This window comes from Coenobita brevimanus, chromosome 66 (genome assembly GCF_032717465.1).
Source record: "Coenobita brevimanus isolate Jiangsu-jjx chromosome 66, ASM3271746v2, whole genome shotgun sequence".
Lineage (NCBI taxonomy): Eukaryota > Metazoa > Arthropoda > Malacostraca > Decapoda > Coenobitidae > Coenobita > Coenobita brevimanus.
In genome coordinates, this window is record NC_137019.1 from 21,503,916 (window position 1) to 21,525,721 (window position 21,806).

The following is a 21,806-nucleotide window of genomic DNA, read 5'->3' on the forward strand; positions in this document are numbered from 1 at the left end:
TGCTCATATATCTGCTTTTCCCACTTTCAACTCTTTTACTGCCCCCTACATATATATACCAAACAAACCAAGGTGACATACAGCTTCATCTTACACCTACAGTATTATTATATGTATCACCAAGCTTCTTGCTCACCTTCAAAAATGCAGCTCTGTAGTACAGTATTCAATAGCATTTTCACAGCACCATTTGTAAGGAGATATTAATGGGTTTTCTATCTATTGAACTCTCTCTCTCTCTTCCCCCCCCCCCCCAAAGAAGAGAGAACCAGGGCTAGCTTATTGAGTCCCAAAATTTAAGGAAAAGGTGACCTGTCACTCATCTGTGTAGCACTGTATGAACAATGAACCCTAACCATCCCTCACCCTCAGATAAAAATCCTTAAGCATCGCATGTGGTTAGAGTACCTTAACCCCTTAACCGCGGGGCGTCACTTTTGTGACGCTTGGGAGCAAGGGATCATACTGCGGGGTGTCACTTTTGTGATTCTGTGTTATTTTGAATTCTCCCGGGCTTTCAAGTGGTGGCTTGTATCATCTATCAGTACTGCCAATGTCCAACACTAGTCAGCACTCCTAATCTCATCTGTACTCCCACCAATTTTTGACAATTTAGCCACTTCTCCCTGTTCTTGACTTCCCTCCCTACCTCCCTTCCATTACCCTCTCCTCTCGCCTGCCCGGCCATGCTACGCTAAGTAAATCTTCCCTGACATTTTCCACTGATTTCATCCACTGAAATAAGCCCTATGCCCTATTCTTATACCAAATAATACATACAAAAAAGAAACAAGGTAAGTGATAGTGCCATACATCTGAATTGACTAATTATCACCTGACAACACCTCACGTGCACTCGTTCGCTAATTTTCCCTGTTTATTTCCCCTTGAAATATGCCGTAAAATCTATTTTCGTAATAAAAATATATATAAGATTGGAAGGGAGAAGCCTAAGTGATATTTACATTCACCTGGAACTACCTAATTTATTATGCTTGTTGTAAAAGACGACTAAAAGGGTTGGCGGTGGGTTAGTGCCCCTCCCAGGAAAACAACTAACTACCTAATTTATTATGCTTGTAGTAAAACGTGACTAAAAGGATTGGCGGAGGGTTACTGCCCCTCCCCGGAAAACAACTAACTAAAAAGACAAACAATAAGCCTCGGACAAGGACTGACCAAAAGATGACGACCAAGGACCGGACAAAGGACATGGTAATCGGAACATGGAATGTAAGGGGAGCGAATGATGAGGTGAAAGAGAGAGAGATTGTCCAGGTGCCTGAGGGTGCGAAAGTTGATGTATGCGGAATAACTGAAACGAAATGGAAAGGTGAGAGTGTGAGAGAATGGGAGTATGGATGGGGTATATGGGCAGGGGTAGGTGAGAATGAGAGGGCAATAGAAGGAGTATGTATAGTTGTGAGTAAAAGATGGAAGAAGAGCATAAGAGAGTATGGATCAGTTGGGTCAAGGATTGTGTGGGTAAGATTGAAAGTTGGAATACAAATGTGGGCAATTGTGTGTGTGTATGCGCCAACGCAACATCGTGCAAGCAAAGTGAGAGAAGAGTTCTGGACAAATGTGGAAGTGTGCATGGAAAAGTTTGGAAGGCATGAGAGAGTGTTTTTGATCGGTGATATGAATGTTAGAGTAGAGAATGTGAAGGTGGATGGAGGAGTTGGTGAGTGGGGTGTGTCTGCTAAGATAGATGAGAATGGCAGTGCATTAGTGGACATTTGTGCTGGGAGGGGGTTGGTGATAGCCAATACCCTCTTCAGGCACAAAATGATCCAAAGGTATACATCGCGAGTGATGAGAAGGGTGGGTGGTGAACTGAATGAAAGGAAGGCAATGATTGATTGTGTGTGTGTGGATGAAAGGATGCGAAAATGTGTACTGGATGCAAGAGCTTATAGAGGTTGGGGGAGTGGACTTTCTGACCACTACTTGGTGGCCAGAATCAAGGTCCAATTAGGATGGAGAAATAGAAGAAGGGAAGGACGGGAAGAAGCAGTATTTGTAAGGAGAGTGGAAAGGATACAAGAGGATGAGAAAAAGGCAGAGTATAAGATAGGAGTGGAGGAACGATTGGGCAAATACGAATTGGAGCAGATGGGGGACGTGGAAAATGTGTGCAGGATATTTACAGAAGAAATATGTGCACGTATGTGATGTGGTGTGTGGGATGAAGAGAAGACGGAGGGGTGTGCAAGGAACAGCGTGGTGGAATGAAGAGGTGAGACAGGCTGTGGCACAAAAAAAGAAGGCATACAATGAATGGATGAGAAATAGGGGCATAGAAGAAGCTGAGAGGAAGAGAAGAGTTATATGTAGAAAGAAAGAGAGAGGTGAAAAGATTAGTAAGAGAGAGTAAGAAGAGAGCGGATGAGGAATTTGGAAGGAACTTGTGTGTAAAGTGGAGGGGCAGTAAGAAAATGTTCTGGAAAGAGGTGAAAAGAGTAAGACAGAGTGGAAGTGAAGTTAGCAGGGGAGTGAAAGATAAAAATGGTAGATTAATAGTGGAGAAGGGAGAAAAAGTGAGTAGATGGAGAGAACACTTTAAGGAATTGTTGAACATAGAGGATGGAAGTAATGCGAGTATAAGTGGCTGGGGAATGGCTGGGAGAAGGAGGGAGGTGAGAAGACAGGAAGAAATCAGTAGGATAGAAGTTGTGGAAGCAATGAAGAGAGTTAAATTGGGGAAAGCCCCAGGAATTGATGGGGTGTGTGGTGAAATGCTGAAGTATGGGGGAAAGAGAGTAGTAGAATGGATGTGGAAAATGTGCAGATTGGCCTGGGAGGAAGGTAGAGTCCCGAAGAATTGGAAGTCAGGTATAATTATTCCCTTGTACAAAGGAAAAGGGGGAAAAAGAAGTATGTGGTAATCATAGGGGCATCTGTCTTCTTAGTATAATAGGAAAAGTAAATGGTAGGATACTTATTGACAGAGTTAGAGAAAGAACAGAGGAATTAGTTGGAGAAGAACAGGGAGGCTTTAGGAAGGGAAGAGGTTGTGTGGATCAGATATTCATTCTTAGATCATTAGTGGAAAAGTTTCTAGAGAGGGAAAGAAGTTGTATGCGGCTTTCATGGATTTGGAGAAAGCATATGACAGGGTGGATAGACAAGGATTGTGGAAAGTATTAAGAATATATGGAGTAGATGTGAAGTTGTTGAATGCGGTGAAGAGTATGTATGATGGTGCTAAGGCTGCAGGGCGTGTGGATGGTGAACTGAGTGAATTTTTCTCTTTGAAGGTTGGGTAGAAACAGGAATGTGTCATGTCTCCATGGTTATTCAATCTGTACATGGATGGGGTAATAAAAGAGGTACAAGGTAGGGTAATGGATGCTGGAGTGGCCCTGGTGAGAGAGGGTAGTGTTTGGAAACTCCCTGTACTGTTGTTTGCAGATGATACTGTGTTGTTGAGTGAAGATGAAGGAGAGCTGCAAGGCTTGGTGGATGAGTTTGGGAGAGTGTGTAAGAAACGGAATCTAAAGGTGAATGTTGGGAAGAGTAAAGTGATGGTCTTTGAGAGAGGTGAAGTCAGTGAATGTACAGCGAGGTTGGATGGTGATGAATTGGAAAATGTGAGTACATTTAAGTCCTTGGGTAGTGTGATGAGTAAGGATGGAGGTTTGGAGGGTGAAGTGCTTGAAAGGGTACAGCAGGGAAGAAATGTTGCTGGTTCCTTGAAAGCAGTGATAAGAAGCAGGGAAGTGAGCATGGAAGTGAAAAAGTTACTACATGACAGTATTGTGATACCAACTCTAACGTATGGAAGTGAAGCTTGGACACTGCTGGAAGGACACATGTCAAGAGTGAGAGCAGTGGAAATGAGTTATTTAAAAGAAGCCTGTGGAGTCACATGGAGAGACAGGCTGACAAATGAGGATATAAAGGAGCGTTGTGGTGTGGATGTGGATGTGATAGGAAGAGTTAGGAGGAATACACTGAGGTGGTTTGGCCATGTGGAGAGGATGGAGGGTGAGAGACTGACAAAGAGAGTGTATGTGAGTGAGGTGGACGGGGGAAGAGGGAGGGGGAGGCCGAGGATGAGATGGAGGGATGGGGTGGAGAGGTATATGAGAGAGGGGGGTGCGAGTTGGGAGCGGGGCAGTGAAATGGCGGGGGACAGGGCGACATGGAGGCGATTTGCTTGTGGCCACCCCGAACGGGATTGAGGCGTCTGGCAATAGATAGATAGTCTAGATTTCCTGCCAATCATTTCACTGCATATATATTAGCAGCTGTCACCAAGCTGACATTGGCAGCACTGCACTCCCCCTAGGCAGGCCACCACACTGTATTCAGTTTACTCTCGTCTTTCAAGGTGAAAGCACGTCGGATTCGCGCCTGTCCAATTCCGCCGCTTTTAAGCCCCATGCAAGGGGCCCTGTGACCTCTACCCCCTACTAAACCTCGTGTGGAAAGGAGTAAAGGGCTAAGTGACTGCTGTGGAACGTGAACTGGCTAATTCATCAAGGAAAATGATAGAAAGTGACTACGATCTTTCTGGTGAGTAAAACAGTGCAAGTGGAAATGTAAATAATGTGTAAATAATATGTAAACAGCAAGTGAAAGCAATGAATGTAAATATAAGTGAACAGTGGAAAATAGTTTTATAAGTTAATGCAAGTGACAGTGCATAACACAGTGTAAATAAAACAGAAATGTAATGTAAATTAAATAGAGAATGTAAATAGAAAAGTAAATGAGTAGTAATATAAAAATACGAGTGTATATACTAGGAGTAATGAAAGTGAAAGTTTCACTCTAGCATGTATGAATACTATGAGTTATGAAAGTGAAAGTGACAGATTCACTCTCGACGCTAGTATACAGGACGAGAAAGTGAATGCTATGTATTTTACTAAAAGAGAAACTGAATGCCTACAGTGACAATAAACTACTATTACTGAAGGAAACTTATGGATAAAGACTGTACAGTGCTCGTCAGAAGTATGGAGCGCCCTGCGTCCCTCCTGAGAAACAAACCTTTCAACATTGAAAAAACATAAAAATAATGCATTTTACAGTAACCCCTCCAATATCCGGATCAATAGAGCCATAGGCAGGTCCGGATAGTGGTCCTGTCCGGATATTGGGCCCCAGCTTATAGACTTGTACTTATGGACCCTGACTCTGAAAAACACCTATACAACTCCCTCTGGACATGCATTGCACCTATTTAAGACCCAAATCACACCAATAAGGGACATAAAAGACTGAAATAAATGCAAAAGAACCATAAAATGAGGTTTTAGAGGTGAGTTTATACAATATTAAACATTCTGGGTACTTACAAGTCCCTTGCTCTTGGACTGGTTTGAACCGCCAGTTTGCAGTCCACAGTTAATCCTCTGCACTCTAAATTCTAATTTCTTAACACTGCACAACACTGTAAATTCCTGTGTGTTCTAGTGGCAAGGTATTGCAGTTTATTCACTGTTTATTCACAAAGAACAAGCACCTGTGGCTTGCACTGTTATGAGTATCTGCTCTCCATCGGAGTTAAGCTGTGACTGTTGATGTTGGTGGGGTAACACAGTTGCCAGATCGCAACAGCCACATTACCAATCTCCTCAACTTTCATTGTCAAATATAACTTTTCATTACCAAATTTGTAAAGCTAGCATATATTCTTCACTAATTATATATACAAGTGGAAATACATGTAATCACTCTCCTTATAACTAACACCATGTTGATTATTTTCACACTGTGTAGGGTAGCAGATTAATCAGAGAGAGCAAACAATCCACCATCTCCATCCTGTGTATCCTCATACATGTGAAAAATCCATTTGGTAATGCATTATTTTAATTCATTACCAAACGATTTTTCATTACCAAATTGGCCCACACTTGGTAATGAAAAATACCAAATGGCAACCTGACAGGGGAGGGGGGAGGGGGAGGAAGGAAGGAGTGAAGGGACCATGGTGTAACAGCTGTTTGGCGCCAGGCGGGAATTTCAAATTATGGGAGGGAAAAAATTCCGATTTTTTTCGAATTTTTTGTGGTTTTTGGCCCATTTTGGGAATATTGGATCCCAGGAGGATTATGTCCGGTTAGTGGGGATGTTCGGATATTGGGCGTTCGGATATTAGAGGGATTACTGTATTTACCTTTAGTGCTTTGTAGGGTAGCCTTTACGTTTCTTCACGGACCTGAGACGTCTTGGAAGTGAAAGGGCGAGGCTCCTGAGGTGCTGGAGCGGTATTTTGTCCCAGGAGTCACGAATGGCGGCTTCCAGCTTAGGCAGAGAGCTCACGTCCTTCCCTTGGAGACTCTTCTTTACGAGGTACCAGAGGTTTTCAATCGGGTTGAGGTCTGGGCTATTTCCTGGCCAGTCTGTCATGAATGATACCTCGCAGTCACGAAGCCAATTGGTGACTGATTTGGCCTTGTGAGCAGGTGCACCATCCTGCTGAAACACTCGTGCACCTGTTAGCTCGAAGGAGTCTGGTAAATGATCACACAGAAGCTCCAGGTAAACATCCTGATTCACTCTGAGGTTCTTGGGAAGTACAACAAGCTTCCCCAAACCCTTCCCTGAGAAACAACCCCATACCATGAGTGAATCAGGATGTTTAACTGTGCTTTCTACATACCGTGGGTCAAGTGGGTTACTACCTTTTCGTGCTCCTCTGTTACAGGTAACACTAAACGTTGCCTCATCAGACCACAACACTGACAACCATTGCTCCTCACCCCAATTTAGATATTTATTAGCAAAGGCAAGCCTACGAATTCTCTGGCTGCTAGAGAGAAGAGGCTTTTTCACAGGCCTGTGACTTGTGTAACCAAGCTCATGCACCCTACGAGACATTGTTCTCACTGACACCTCACCAAACACTTCTGGGTTGCTCTCCTTAATTTTCCTTGCACTCACATGAGGATTAAACTCCACTGCACGTTTTAAAACATTAACAGACCTTGGAGAAGTTTTCCTAGGCCTACCAGACCTCGGTTTCTTTGTGGGAACTTCACCACTGTTTTCCTCCCGAAACCGCGCACACCAACGACGCACTGTCGATCGTGCCACACCAACCAATTCACTAATTTCCTTTGTCTGGTGGCCTGCCTCCTTTAGAGCAATGATCTGGGATATGATTTCACTCGATAGTTCACGGGTAGGTGCCATAACAAAGTTTTAAAGGCCAAAACACTGCGGGACACTCGGTAAAAAATGGCGCAATTTGAGAGGGACACTCAGCGGAGTTCCTCTCTCTCAGGCAGCCCGTGGGCAACTGAGGCGGGAACCAACCAGCGTGTCGGAAGGCCTCAGGCTACTGTGACGTCATGCTCGGAGCTCAAACTTGTGGCTCATTTCTTACCCCAAAAAATGGGTGATTCTTTTTGGGCCATAAGTATTGCGCGCCCGGCGGACAACGCTGAATACTTCTGACGAGTACTGTAGATACATATAAGTGTTATACAGTACTAGAAATATAAAGTGTGAGTGTTTTTATAAATAATAAATGACAGAATACCAGCGGCGAACGATCGCAAGTGGGAAGGTCATACACGCTCATAATTTTCATTGCTTTCACAGTGTTTTTTTTTTTTTTGGAGTATGGATTCTAAACTATTTGAGAATCATAGAATTGTGTTTCTAGTGATAATATCAGGCTGTGGTAATCATATTACGGGTTGTTGGGAAGTGTAAAGTGGAGACTTCGTTACCCAACTGCAGAGGTCTCCACAAGTCCTACGATACTCAACGAAGGCTCAACAAACATCCCATGAGAAAGCTGAAGGTATGTGCCATATGCATATGTAATTTTAATAATCTAAGACTAATAAGTGATTTTTGGCAAATATTTTTAGAGAGTGTGTTGGAGCGCGAATATGCCCGTGAGACACGCAAGTCAAGCAAAAACAACTCCGCGGTTTAGGGGTTAACTAGCTAGACCACCAGACATCTGCTGTATAGTGTTAGTTTATTAAAAATCATGTGCTTGTCTGATTTACAAGAAACAATCTGGCTTGTCAATCATGTCGAGGCACCTGAAGGCAGCTTTACATTGAATGATTGGACAGCAGGTGCCCTCACTTAGCAATGTGTTTTCATTGCATTTCTAAGGCTCCAACATGCTTCCTTGCATCACCAATGGTCACATAATGATGACCTTCCAAGCTACTCAATCTCTGGCAGTCTCCCTACTCAGTCCCTCATCCCTAAGACCACACAACCCTACCCCAAACATTAACACTTCTCGCATTCTGCACCCAACTGTCATCCCGTATCCTCTCCACATGCACAGACCTTCTCAATCTACTTCTCATCACAGCACCAATACACTCCAGTCCCATCCTTCCTCTTAACTTTTCCACCATAAACCTAGCTCCCCCAGGCCTCACATTCAAGAATGCACCACACATTCACCTGATCACTGCCATTTCTGTACATTTAAGCCTGCAAATATCCTCTTCCTTTACTGCCCAGGTCTCACTATCATACAGCATTTCACTCCTAATACTTGTCACAGAAAATGATTCCGTAGCACGTAGGAAAACCCCTCTCACTGTCAGGATAGGCAACAGCTCCCTGAACTCCTTCCAACCATTCCTCACTCTAGCCACAGAGTTAGCTCCAGCCCCACCTACAGCAAATAACATGTAACCCAAGCAACAAAACTCTTCCAGACACCTGAGACACTCACCAGGAAGATCAATCCTTTCATGCCTGACAATCTCCACGTGCTCTCCCTGTACACTGCACTCATGAAATCAGCATTATCTCGCAGTCTACCTCTAATACCACTACATCCCTAATGTCCCCACTTATCACAAACACTATACAGGATGGAATTTATTCCCACGCCCTTGTGGCAAAATGCACAAGGCCACTCTCCCAATACCAACCCTACATACCATCACCTTTGTTTTATATGCATTTACTTTCACACTCGATGTAGTGCTGCTCTCGGATGTCAGCCCTTTCCTCTTCTCCATCCTTCTATCCTTCCATCCTTTTCTGTCTTTCTTTCCTTCATTCTTTCCTCGTCCTTCTGCCTACAGGTGACTTACCACTCCCTCTTCTGTCTTTCTTTCCTTCATTCTTTCCTCTTCCTTCTGCCTGTGGGTGACTCTACATGAGTGACAAGCCAAATGGTTACTATGCTGGGTGGTAACCAAGTAACCAAATTTTGGCGGTGATTTAGTGGGTAATTACAGCACTCCAATCGGATTAAGCCTGTGTTGGTTTATATCCAAGGGGTGGTTGGGGTTTACTGCTCATGTAATGCCACTCAGGGATGAGTGAGGCTGGTCATTCTCATCTTAAATATCAGGACCAATTTGCTTAGCCCAAGGCTCCTACATTCCTCATGGGGCAAAGTAGGATTGGATGATGGATGAAAGAATACTTTCAAGCCCTTGTGCCCTATACCATTTCTCCACTTCCTAAATCTTTCCTCCATCTCCCTTTCATTCTCTTCAATCAACATATATAAATTTAAAAAAACAGAAGTTATCAAATAAGCCATACCCCAAGAGTGGTGCTACGATCTGCTACCATCCATCCCATGAGCCAGTCGACCTCAAAGGTGTGGTTCATGATGATAAGTGCATGCTCCTTGCCCCAGTTCTGATATGATTCATCAGAAGTGAACACTCTCACATCAGACCCAGACCACCACTCAGCCAGGAACAGGACCTCTGCAATGTGTAAAAGTTCTTTAATCACACAACAGATTACAACTGCTTCTATACCAGCAAAACTCTCTTATGTACAAATGCTTATTGTTATTGTTACTCTTGCAACTCCAGCCTCATCTGGATGTGAACCTAGTGAATTGCAGGAAGCCAGCCACTACATCTGGCTGCTCCCAGAGTATGTTGTTGAGGTTATGCTGACGAACTGTGATGCAATAGTGTGGCATGTGAGGTGAGGAACTGTGTTGTGGTGTGTGGGGCTGCACTTCAGTATGGACACACTAGATATTCAGCAAGTTGTATTTTGTATAGGTACTGCAGCAGGGAAGGGTGGTGACCACAGCATAGTCTGGCTACAAGTACACGTCTCTCTGGGTACAATAGTTTCTCAGGTGGTTCATGAAAGATGCTACAGTACTTGGATGAAAGTTTTGTGGTGACTACATGATTATATGTTTAAGAAATGTAGCACTGGGTAGAAGAGGAGGGATGTTGCAAGGTTTAACATATCTATCGTTCTATCTATTGCCAGACGCCTTAATCCCCTAAGGGGTGGCCACAAACAAATTTCCACCATATCGCCCTGTCCCCCACCATTTCATTACCCTGCTCCCAGCGCACACCCCCCTATCTCATTTACCTCTCAACACCATCCCTCCATCTCATCCTTGGCTTCCCCCTCCCTCTCCTGCCCTTCACCTCACACACTCTCCTTGTCAGTCTCTCACTCTCCATCCTCTCGACATGACCACATATAGATATACCCCAGTTCAACGATTTTTTTTTTTTTTTTTTTTTTTTTTTTTTTTAATGCGAGGAGGAAGGAATGATTGGGTAAATATGAAATGGAGCAGATGGGAGACGTGGAAGGTGTGTGCAAGATATTCACAGAAGAAATATGTGCAGCATGTGATGTGGTGTGTGGGGTGTTGACAAGATGGAAGGGGGTGCAAGGAACACCATGGTGGAATGAAGAGGTAAGACAGGCTATGGCACAAAAGAAGAAAGCATACAATGAATGGATGAGAAACAGGGGCGTGGAAGAAGTTGAGAGGCAGAACAGGGCGTTATATGTAGAAAGGAAGAGAGAGGTGAAAAGATTAGTAAGGGAGAGTAAGAAGAGCGTGGATGAGGAATTTGGAAGGAATTTGAGTGTCATGTGGAGAGACTGTAAGAAAATGTTCTGAAAAGAGATGAAGACAGTAAGACAGGGTGGCAGTGAAGTTAGCAGGTGAGTGAAAGATAAAAAATGGTAGATTGCTAGTGGAGAAGGGGGGAAAAGTGAGCAGATGAAGAGAACACTTTAAGGAATTGTTGAACATAGGGAATGGAAGTAATGTGAGTATAAGTGGCTGGGGAATGGCTGAGAGAAGGAGGGAGGTGAGAAGGGAAGTAATCAGTAGGACAGAAGTTGTGGGAGCAATGAAGAAAGTAAAATTGGGGAAAGCCCCAGGAATTGATGGAGTATGTGATGAAATGATGAAGCATGGGGGAGAGAAAGTAGTGGAACAGATATGAAAGATGTGCAGATTGGCCTGGGAGGAAGGTAGTGTCCCAGAGAAATGGAAGTCAGATATAATTATTCCCCTGTACAAAGGAAAAGGGGAAAACAAAGTGAGTGGTAATCATAAGGGCATTTGTCTTCTTTGTGTAATAGGAAAAGTGTATGGCAGGATACTTACTGACAGAGTTAGGGAAATGACAGAGGAATTAGTTGGAGATGAACAGGGAGGTTTAAGGAAGGGAAGAGGTTGTGTAGATCAATTATTCATTCTTAGATCTTTAGTGGAATAGTTTCTAGAGAAGGGAAAGAAGTTGTAGCGGCCTTCATGGATTTGGAGAAACCATATCAAAGATTCGATAGACAAGGATTGTGGAAAGTATTAAGAATATATGGAGTAGATGGGAAGTTGTTGAATGATGTGAAGAGTATGTATGATGGTGCTAAGGCTGCAGTGTGTGTGGATGGTGAACTGAATGAATATTTCTCTTTGAAGGTTGGGTAGAAACAGGAATGTGTCATGTCTCCACGGTTGTTCAATCTGTACATGGATGGGGTAATAAAAGAGATACAAGGTGGGGTAGTGGATGTTGGAGTGGCCCTGGTGAGAGAGATAGTGCTTGGAAACTCCCTGTACTGTTGTTTGCGTATGATACTGTGTTGTTAAGTGAAGACAAAGGGGAGCTGCAAGGCTTGGTGGATGAGTCTGGGAGAGTGTGTAAGAAACGGAATCTAAAGGTGAATGTAGAAAAGAGTAAAGTGATGGTCTTCGAGAGAGGTGAAGCCAGTGAATGTACAGTGAGGCTGGATGGTAAGGAATTGGAAAATGTGAGTGCGTTTAAGTACAGTACTTGAGGAGTGTGATGAGTAACGATGGAAGTTTGGAGGGTGAAGTGCTTGAAAGGGTACAGCAGGGAAGAAAGGTTGCTGGTTCCTTGAAAGCAGTGATAAGAAACAGGGAAGTGAGCATGGAAGTGAAAAAGTTACTACATGACAGTATTGTGATACCAACTCTAACATATGGAAGTGAATCTTGGACATTGTTGGAAGGACACAAGTCAAGAGTGAGAGCAGTGGAAATGAGTTATTCAAGACGAGCCTGTAGAGTCACATGGAGAGACAGGCTGACAAATGAGAATATAAAGAAGCATTGTGGTGTGGATGTGATAGGAAGCGTCAGGAGGAACATACTGAGGTGGTTTGGCCATGTGGAGAGGATGGAGGGTGAGAGACTGACAAGAAGAGTGTATGTGAGTGAGGTGGAGGGGGGGAGAGGGAGGGGCAGGCCGAGGATGAGATGGAGGGATGGAGTGGAGAGGTATATGAGAGAGGGGGGTGTGAGTTGGGAGCAGGGCAGTGAAATGGCGGGGGACAGGGCGACGTGGAGGCAATTTGTATGTGGCCACCCCGTACGGGATTAAGGCATCTGGCAATAGATAGACAGATAGATAGATAGAAGAAGGAACCAAAGGCCATAAGCCCAGAAACCATGCCTTCCAAGAAAAAAAACAAAAACAATAAAAAAGAGAGCCAAATTCATGATCTGATCATTTTGAGATGCCTGGACACACTGCATTTGAAAAACTGGAGATCATAGGAAGTAAGAAATACAGACAGAGGGAGACAGTTCCAGAGCTGACCTGTTGTATAAATGAAAAACTGGGAGTAAAGGTAAACTCTTGCATTAGACAGCTGGACAGAAAAGGGATGAGAGTTTGTTACTAGACGGGTGATACGCGCCCATCGTTGAGGTGGAGGGATGCAAGCTGACAGCTCAGAGCAGCAGTGACCATTAAAGTAGCGACAGAAATGATATAAAGATGCAACAGTGCAGCGAAGAGGCCAAAGTTGAAGGGAGTCAGTAAGAGGAGGAGAGCTGATGAGATGAAAAGTCTTTGACTCCACCCTATTGAGAAGTAAAATCCCATTGTTAGGAGGGGTACTGTATAATGGGGTACTTTTAACATGTAAAGTAATGGGGAGTGTTTACCAGCTTTGGGTTCCCCCCCCTCAATGAAGTCCAAAACCCATCCAAATGAGCCCAGAAACAAGTTTAAAGCCAATCTAAATGGCCTAACAACTGTAAAAGAAGTTAACCTAAGCCTAACACCTGTAAATAACTCACTAAAACCAACAAATACAATCTAAAAATTGTCATATATAATCTGGAGAAAATCAAGTTTAGTAAACTATACAAGAAAATGACAATGTTCACCCCACCTATGGCTAAAACACATTAATCTTAGCCTAAAAACAGTTTATAAATCAACCTAAACACACAATTTTAGTCTAAAATATCACCAAAATTGGTTAAAGAATAAATCAAAACCCATCATTAAACCGGGGTTTGGCCATAGTTAGGCGGGGTATGGTGGTATTTCTACCCCCAGTCGTCTAGCCAAGGTATCGCATCTTAGAGTATCATATATTGAGGTATTACTGTATATGGTATATACACATATACCTATATATATATATATATATATATATATATATATATATACAGTGGAACCTCTTTGGTCTGGACCCCTTTAATCCGGATTTCTGTTAATCCGGACAAAATTTAAAAATAATGAGCTCCAAAAATATGTTGAAAGTAATTCTAAAGTCATTTTCAGTATCGGCGCGGAAAGCGATCGTCATTCATTTACTCTCGGATCACGCTAGGTCGCAACATGGGCACCTGTTTAAACACACACTTGCATTCGTTCCATCAACTAGTTCACCAACCATTTATATTTTTACGCTGTAATTCAAAAGTTAATCCTCCTTACCATGCCCCTTAATGCAAGTGTAGCTTCTGTAATGAATAAAGGTGTTAAAAGGAGGAGTTTGCTTACACAAAAATGGGTCAGAATATTCTGCAGTGTTTAGTGATTACTGTAGGTTATTTTTTGTACTTAAATGTGCTTTACTTGTACATCAGACATTAGCTTCTTGCCCATATGGGTGTTATCAATATGCCAAAGATGACAATGTATTTTTTGCCTACATAAGATTTATTTTTATTCCAAATATTACAGTTAATTAATTAATTTATTTTTTTGCCTACACGGGCCTTAGTCACTTACTACAGTTTAAAATGTGGGCTAGTTTCTTGTCATGGCCTTACCTGTAAATTATGCAATACAAAACTATCGTACATGATTAGTTTTGTTATTTTAGTACCGGTATCCTTTCATCTTTTGCAGTTACGTAGGGTTAACACATGCCACATATGTTAATAATTAACAAACATACCATATGTAGATAGAGTTTGGTATGAACTGGAGATTACCCTGATGGTCCGGACAATCTGCTAATTCGGACAACCCTTCCCCCCATATAGTCCGAATGAGAGAGGTTCTACTGTGTATATATATATATACATGTATATATATATATATATATATATAATATACATATATACTGTATATATATATATATATATATATATATATATATATATATATATATATATATATATATATATACAGTATATATATATATATATATATATATATAAATATATATATATATATATATATATATATATATATAATATACATATATACTGTATATATATATATATATATATATATATATATATATATATATATATATATATATATATATATATATATATATATATATATTATATATATATATATATATATATATATATATATATAATATATAATATATACATATATATATATATATATATATACACACCGCAAATTGACTTGGGACCTTCACACATAATTGCTATGGGAGAGTTTTCTGTCTTTGCTTTGTGTTTCCACCTCTACCAAGTAAATTTTTTGGGCAAGAAGTAACTGGCAACTCCTCTGGCATTGGCAGGAGGTGGTGGAACACTCAGCACGTCAGTACTTGCCCAGAGCGAAAGTGGGAGTATATGTTCCCATCGAGACTGCACCTCCCTCTTTCTTTCATATGCATTGCTGTTTGCCCTGTTATTTTTCTAGAGTCAAGTTGTCATGCCTGGAAAGTACCGCTCAAGGGATGAGAGGGTCCGTATCATTGCATCGAGGCAGGATAATGTCCGTATTAACATGATTTGTAAACGTACTGGATGCACATAGTCAACCGTCAAGAAGATTCTTGCTGCAGAGCTCGGGCTGCCACCTGACGTCGTACCAGACAACAAGCACAGCGGTGGAAAGAAGAGGACAACTTTCAGAGGTACAGAGACGCTTCTGAAGAGGGAAGTAATCAAGAATCCTCGACTGACAGCAGCAGAATTGAAGAGAATGCATCCCCAGCTGTTACAAGATGTCTCAATTTGAACTATCCAACACCGCTTGCAGAAGGAGCTGGGTTTGCCAAGCCGCACCGCTGCCAAGAAACCGCTTCTCAGTGACAGCATGAAGAAGCAGCGCATTCAGTTTGCCAAGAAATATGGACACTGGACATCGGATGAGTGGAGAAAAGTTATGTTCTCCAATGAAAGCACATTTCAAGTGTTCCAGGTGCATTCTGAAAAGGTTTGTCGCCCTGCCTCCCGTAGTCGATATGACCCTGCTTACACAGTGCCGACTTTAACGCACCCACAACCAGTAATGGTATGGGGGAGTTTCTCAGGTGAAACGGCAAGGGGAGGCCTCTACTTTCTTCCTAAAAACTTGATGATGAATGGTGGCCGGTATATTCAAGTTCTGAAAGATCATTTGTTAAACTTTTTTGTATTTCATGGGTGCGACTTTTTCATGCACGATTCAGGCCATGTCACAAGTCAAGAAAGGTGACAAAATGGCTTCAGGATAATCAGACTGAGGTCCTCGACTGGCCTGACAAAGTCTGGATCTAAATTCGATAAAAAACTGCTGGGCAAAGATGAAGAAAATCATGGCAGAGAACAAGACACCCAATCTGGACAACTGGATGACTGAACTGACAAATGTTTGGTGCAAAGAAATGTCCTTAGATTACTTTAGAGATCTTAGTGATTCCATGCCAAAATGCATCCAATTGGTCCTGAAAAATAAGGAAAACATGATTTCACATTAATGAATGGCATTTCATGAACAAACATTGCGATATACATTACAATGATTTCTGTGTTTTTTATTACCTTGTGGGGGGAGGTCCTAAGTCAATTTGCAGTAGCTGTATATATATATATATATATATATATATATATATATATATATATATATATATATATATATATATATATATATATATATATATATATATATATATATATATATATATATATATATATATATATATATATATATATATATATATATATATATATATATATATATATATATATATATATATACATACAGTATATATATATATATATATATATATATATATATATATATATATATATATATATATATATATATATATATATATATATATATATATATATATATATATATATATATATATATATATTAGTGGTAGGTGGTGGCGACCATCATCCACTCACTAGATGTAATGCTGCCTACTTCTTCCTTAGCCTTTATCATTCTTTTTCTGTGCCTGCCCTACTCTCTTCCTATTTCTCTCATCTTTCCTGTCACTACTTAATGCTTTTCTTTCCGTTACAGGTGGCTTTACATTTAGTGACAAGCCAAATGGTTTCCTGTAAGCCAAGAAACCATTTACAACGCTGGGTAGTAACCATATAACCAAACCATACGTGCTCCCTAAGTGTCAAGTGGGTTGGTGGAGGGTTAGTGCTCCTCCCTGTAAAACAGATACCTCAGAGTCCAATGGCCACCCCATGCGGGATTATGGCGTCTGCCAATAGCTAGATAGATAGATATATATATATATATATATATATATATATATATATATACAAGAGATATCTATATAGTATAGTGTGTATATATATATTATATAAAATATATATATAAATATATATATATATATAATATATTATATACATATACATATACTGTATATATATATATATATATATATATATATATATATATATATATAGACACACACATATATATATATATATATATATATATAGACACACACATATATATATATATATATATATATAGACACACACATACATATATATATATATATATATATATATATATATATACAGCAAGCTCGCCCCCAACGAGTGGGTTTCGTTCCTAACGTGGTGCGTTCAGCACGAAACCGCGTAAGTTTTAACTACTCCTTATTTTGCTCCCTAGATCTCCTAAACGTGGTCGTTTGCTGTTATCTGCCATTGTTAATCAATATGAAGCACTTTAAGTGGTTAGAAGGTTTATTTAATGTTATAACTTACAAATACAGTACTGCACAGCAAAACTTCAACATACAAATACCTAAACACAAGGCAACATTCCGATGCCGAAACCAGTCAGCGTTAGAATGTTGCCTTGTGTTTACGTATTTGTATGTAGAAGTTTTGCTGTGCAGTACTGTATTTGTAAGTTATAACATTAAATAAACCTTCTAGCCACTTAAAGTGTTTCATATTGATTACCAATGGCAGATAACAGCAAAATACCACGTTTAGGGAGTCTAGGGAGCGAAATGATTTCTGGACTATTCGCTGTAATGCCAGTTCGCCGCCACAACAAGACAACATATACTTTGATGGATCCCCCTGAAATATAGTTATTAAAGTATTGATTAATTAATAATAAGTATATTTATAAAAGCACTGATTAATTAATATATTTATAGAATGACGGGGAATCATACAGGGTGCGAATTGTCCTGATGAGGAATCGTTCATGTTTTGACGGGGAATTGACATGATGGCGAATTGTCTTGGAACCCACCGATCGTGTGCAATCTATAACTGGTTACAAGGCTTTATTTAATGCTTTAACTTTCTTTAAGTGCTTTAACTTACAAGTGCATACCAGAATAGTAAATATTTAACTTACAAATACAGTACTGTGGAAAAGCAGTACAGCAAATATTTAACAAACAAATAAAAAAGGTAATATTCTGACACCTATCAGAAAACTGGTTATAAAACTTTATTTCTTGCTTGAACGTTATTTAATAGTACTGTACTTTAACTTACACATAAACTTACCCGGACAGTACTGTAAATATTCAACTTACAAATACAGCACTGAGGAAAAGCAGTACAGCGAATCACATCACGTGATCAAAACAAACCGTGCATGCTGAGCTGATGTTCGAGGATTTGGCCTATCAAAGGCCTCTCTTGCGTAAATATATATTTTTTGTAATGGTTCTTTAATCTTATGTTATCTTATACATATCCCAGCACTAACCGTGTATAACTGCGAGCGCGTTCGGCGAGAACGTGTTCCGGGCGAGCTTACTGTACATATATATATATATATATATATATATATATATATTTTTTTTTTTAACAACAGAACGGAGGAAGGAAAAAAAAATGGAGAAAAAAAAAATAATCCATACACCAGATTACTGGTGTCCTCTGTTCATAAAATATCTGTAACAGTTAGACTTGAACAGTTGTAGGTTGAAATTTGGAGGAAAACAACTCTGGGGAAGCGAGTTCCAGAGAGATGCAGTTCGGGGAATGAAAGAATTCTGATAGGCAGAAGTTCTGCAATATGGTTGAGTGACATTCCAGTCATGAGCGCTACCAGATGCCCGTGTAGCACGAGGGAAGGCATGGAGAGGTGGCACCATGGACGCAACTTCGTCTGAGCATTTGCCAAAAAAATATCTGTAAAATAATGCAAGGGAGGCAACATTCCTTCTTACTTGCAGGGGAGGTAGTTTATATGTAATGGCAGGGTTGTTAATGATTCTAACAGCTTTATTCTGAATTTTGTCTAGTTGCCTTAATGCAACCTCTCCACAACCATTCCACAAGGGTGAGCAATATTCAAGCTGAGAGCGCACATGACTCTTATAAATTATAGCTAACTGCTCATCGGCGAAGAAGTTATGGACTCTGTACAATAATCCAAGTTTCTTTGAGGCGGTTTTAGCAAGTGATCTGACATGAGAGGTCCAGCTGAGGGCACTGTTAAGTGAGACACCAAGAATTTCAATACTTTTGGGGATGGGAATATTAGTAGCACTGAAGGTAATGTACGAGTCTGGCAATATCTGTCTATTAGTAAACTGTATATATTTAGTTTTACTAGCATTAAAAGAGACAAGGTTGTTTTGTCCCCAGTCACTGATTGTAGATAGATCTTCATTTATGGAGATGGGTGTACTGAGTTGAGAGGTAGAGATATTAGATTTTGTAAATGGATGTCTGAGTGTGAATGAACTATGTAGTGTTGAGTCATCTGCATATGAGTGAATGGGATTGTGAGTGACAGATAAGAGATCATTAATATGAACCAGAAATAGGGTTGGCGCCAGAACTGATCCCTGCGGCACGCCGGCGTTAATTGAGTGGAAATTCGAATATACATCATCTACTTTTACTCTTATTTTCCTGTCACTAAGATAAGAAGAAATCAAAGGAACAAAAGATGTTAGTCCATAGCAAGGGAGTTTGGACAGCAGGGAACGGTGCCATACTCTGTCGAAAGCTTTAGAGATATCAAGAGCTACTGCATGAGTTTCTCCAAAAAGATCTATTGATTGATGGATGGTATGAGTTAAGAGATTGAGTATGTCAATGGTGGATCTTTCGTGGCGAAAACCGTATTGTCTATCATTAATTAAGTTGTTGGATTCAAGATGTTTAACAATATGCTTATTAATTAAAGTTTCAAATACCTTACCAAGAGAAGATGTGATAGCTATTGGTCTGTAATCGGAGGAGTCAGACGAACTTCCTTTCTTCGGAACTGGGTGGATATTGGCTTCTTTCCATGAATTTGGGAATAAAGAAGTACGTACGCATAGTCTGAATAATTTAGCTAGGACAGAGGCAAGTTCAGGGGAACACTTTTTCAAAACAATTGGCGGAATTCCATCTGGACCTGGAGCTTTGTTGGTAGGTAAATTGCCTAGGATGGATTTTACAAATCTTGTCTGTATTTTAAGTGGGCCAATTTCGGGAGAATCAAGTTCCAGTACTGAGACATTCTGGCTGGTATCATCTATGGTAGAGTTTCTTGCAAAGGTACTAGCAAAGATATCTGCTTTCCCACGTGGGTCATTTGTAATACTGCCATCTGAAGATTTTAGTGGGGGAATGGAAGATGACTTGTTAAAGTTATTATTGAAAGAATTAAGAGTTGACCAGAATATTCTATTGTCATTAGGGTTGTTAAGTAGTTTTGATGCTTGCTTTTGAAGAAAGTTTGATTTAGATAGATTTAATACAGCTTTTGCATGATTTCTAGCAATTTTAAATTGGGAGAGTGATTCAGGTGTTTTTTATTTTAAGTAAGAGTTATATGCTAATGACTTTTGGGCTGTTGCTCTGGCACAATTGCCATCAAACCATTTTGGAGAGTTTGATCTTTTAGTGAATATATATACACACACACACAATAAGACCTCACTATAATGGACTAATTGGGGCCGAAACCATTCCGAAAAATGCGAAATTCCAATAAAAGCGACATCCGGACTTCCCCCTGCTAATCCGGACATTTTCCAATATATCAGACATTAGTCCGGATCGCATGAACAGTTTTTAAACTGTTTTGACTGCCATTGCGGTACTGTACTGTTATAACTTCACTACATTAAGCAAATGGCATAATATATATAATAATACTATATTATACACTGATAAACATGTCCTTTATTTACCTGATCGTGGTGAACACAGCTGAAGTGGTCAGGCAGTCCGAACTGCTTCTGGCTTTATCGGACTTTTTCCGATATATAGAAATTTAGTCTGGTAGCTCCTCGAGTCCGATAAAAGCGAATTCCGGTCTATTGAAGTCTGTTATATCGAGGTTTTACTGTATATATATACTGACATATGCTCCACAGGCAGGATTGGATGACGCAGAGAAAGACAGATTTGGGGATTATTTAATACGTCTAGTAGGTGGTATGCGGGATGATGAGATAGTGGTTTTGGGAGGGGACTTAAATGTTCATGAAGGTGAAGCAGCAAAAGGTTATGAAGGAGTACATGGGGGATGTGCTTATAGTATAAGGAGTGAGGAAGGGGAAAAGATACTCGAGTTTGGGGAGGCAACGGACATGATTGTGTGTAACACACAGTTAATGAAAAGAGAGAGTAGGTTAATTACGTATGAGTCTGGGGAAAATAGCAGTCGGATTGATTATTTTCTGATTAGGAGGGTTGACAGGAGGTTAGTGAGGAATGTTAAAGTTACAGGAAGTGAGGAGTGTGTGCAGCGGCACACGATATTGATTTGTGATATAGTGCTTAACCAGTCACATCCCGAGCTATTTCGCACCTCCGACACCCCCCAATCCCGAGGTATTTTCGAAAAATTTTTTTTGGCTAAAACCTCCGCTTTTGGTAAGAAACATCGAAAATTCATAGAGAAATCGTTCACCTAAGGTTTAAAATACTCGATCCAGGTAGCAGTACCTCCTTACCTGACTGGGTTTTCTAACAGGTTGGCACCAAAGATAACGAGTTCTATGGGAGGGTAACTATTTCACACCACTCATAAACGGTATTTATTTATTTACTTGGTACGAATTTAAATGTAGTACAAGAGTATATTGCTTTTCAAAAAGTAATACAGGCATTATAAGCATTGTTTCACCCACTAACTCATCACCAT

At 40.4% G+C, this 21,806-nt stretch overlaps 1 protein-coding gene across 1 annotated transcript in view; it reads right to left on the reverse strand.

Moving 5' to 3' along the window:
• Positions 1-21,806, reverse strand: part of LOC145405306 (1-acyl-sn-glycerol-3-phosphate acyltransferase delta-like) — a 122,163-nt gene that overhangs the window by 87,352 nt on the left and 13,005 nt on the right. The window contains exon 2 of the mRNA XM_080276727.1: positions 9,502-9,671. Within this exon, the coding sequence (XP_080132853.1) occupies positions 9,502-9,671 (170 nt within the window). The remainder of the gene's footprint in view (positions 1-9,501; positions 9,672-21,806) is intronic.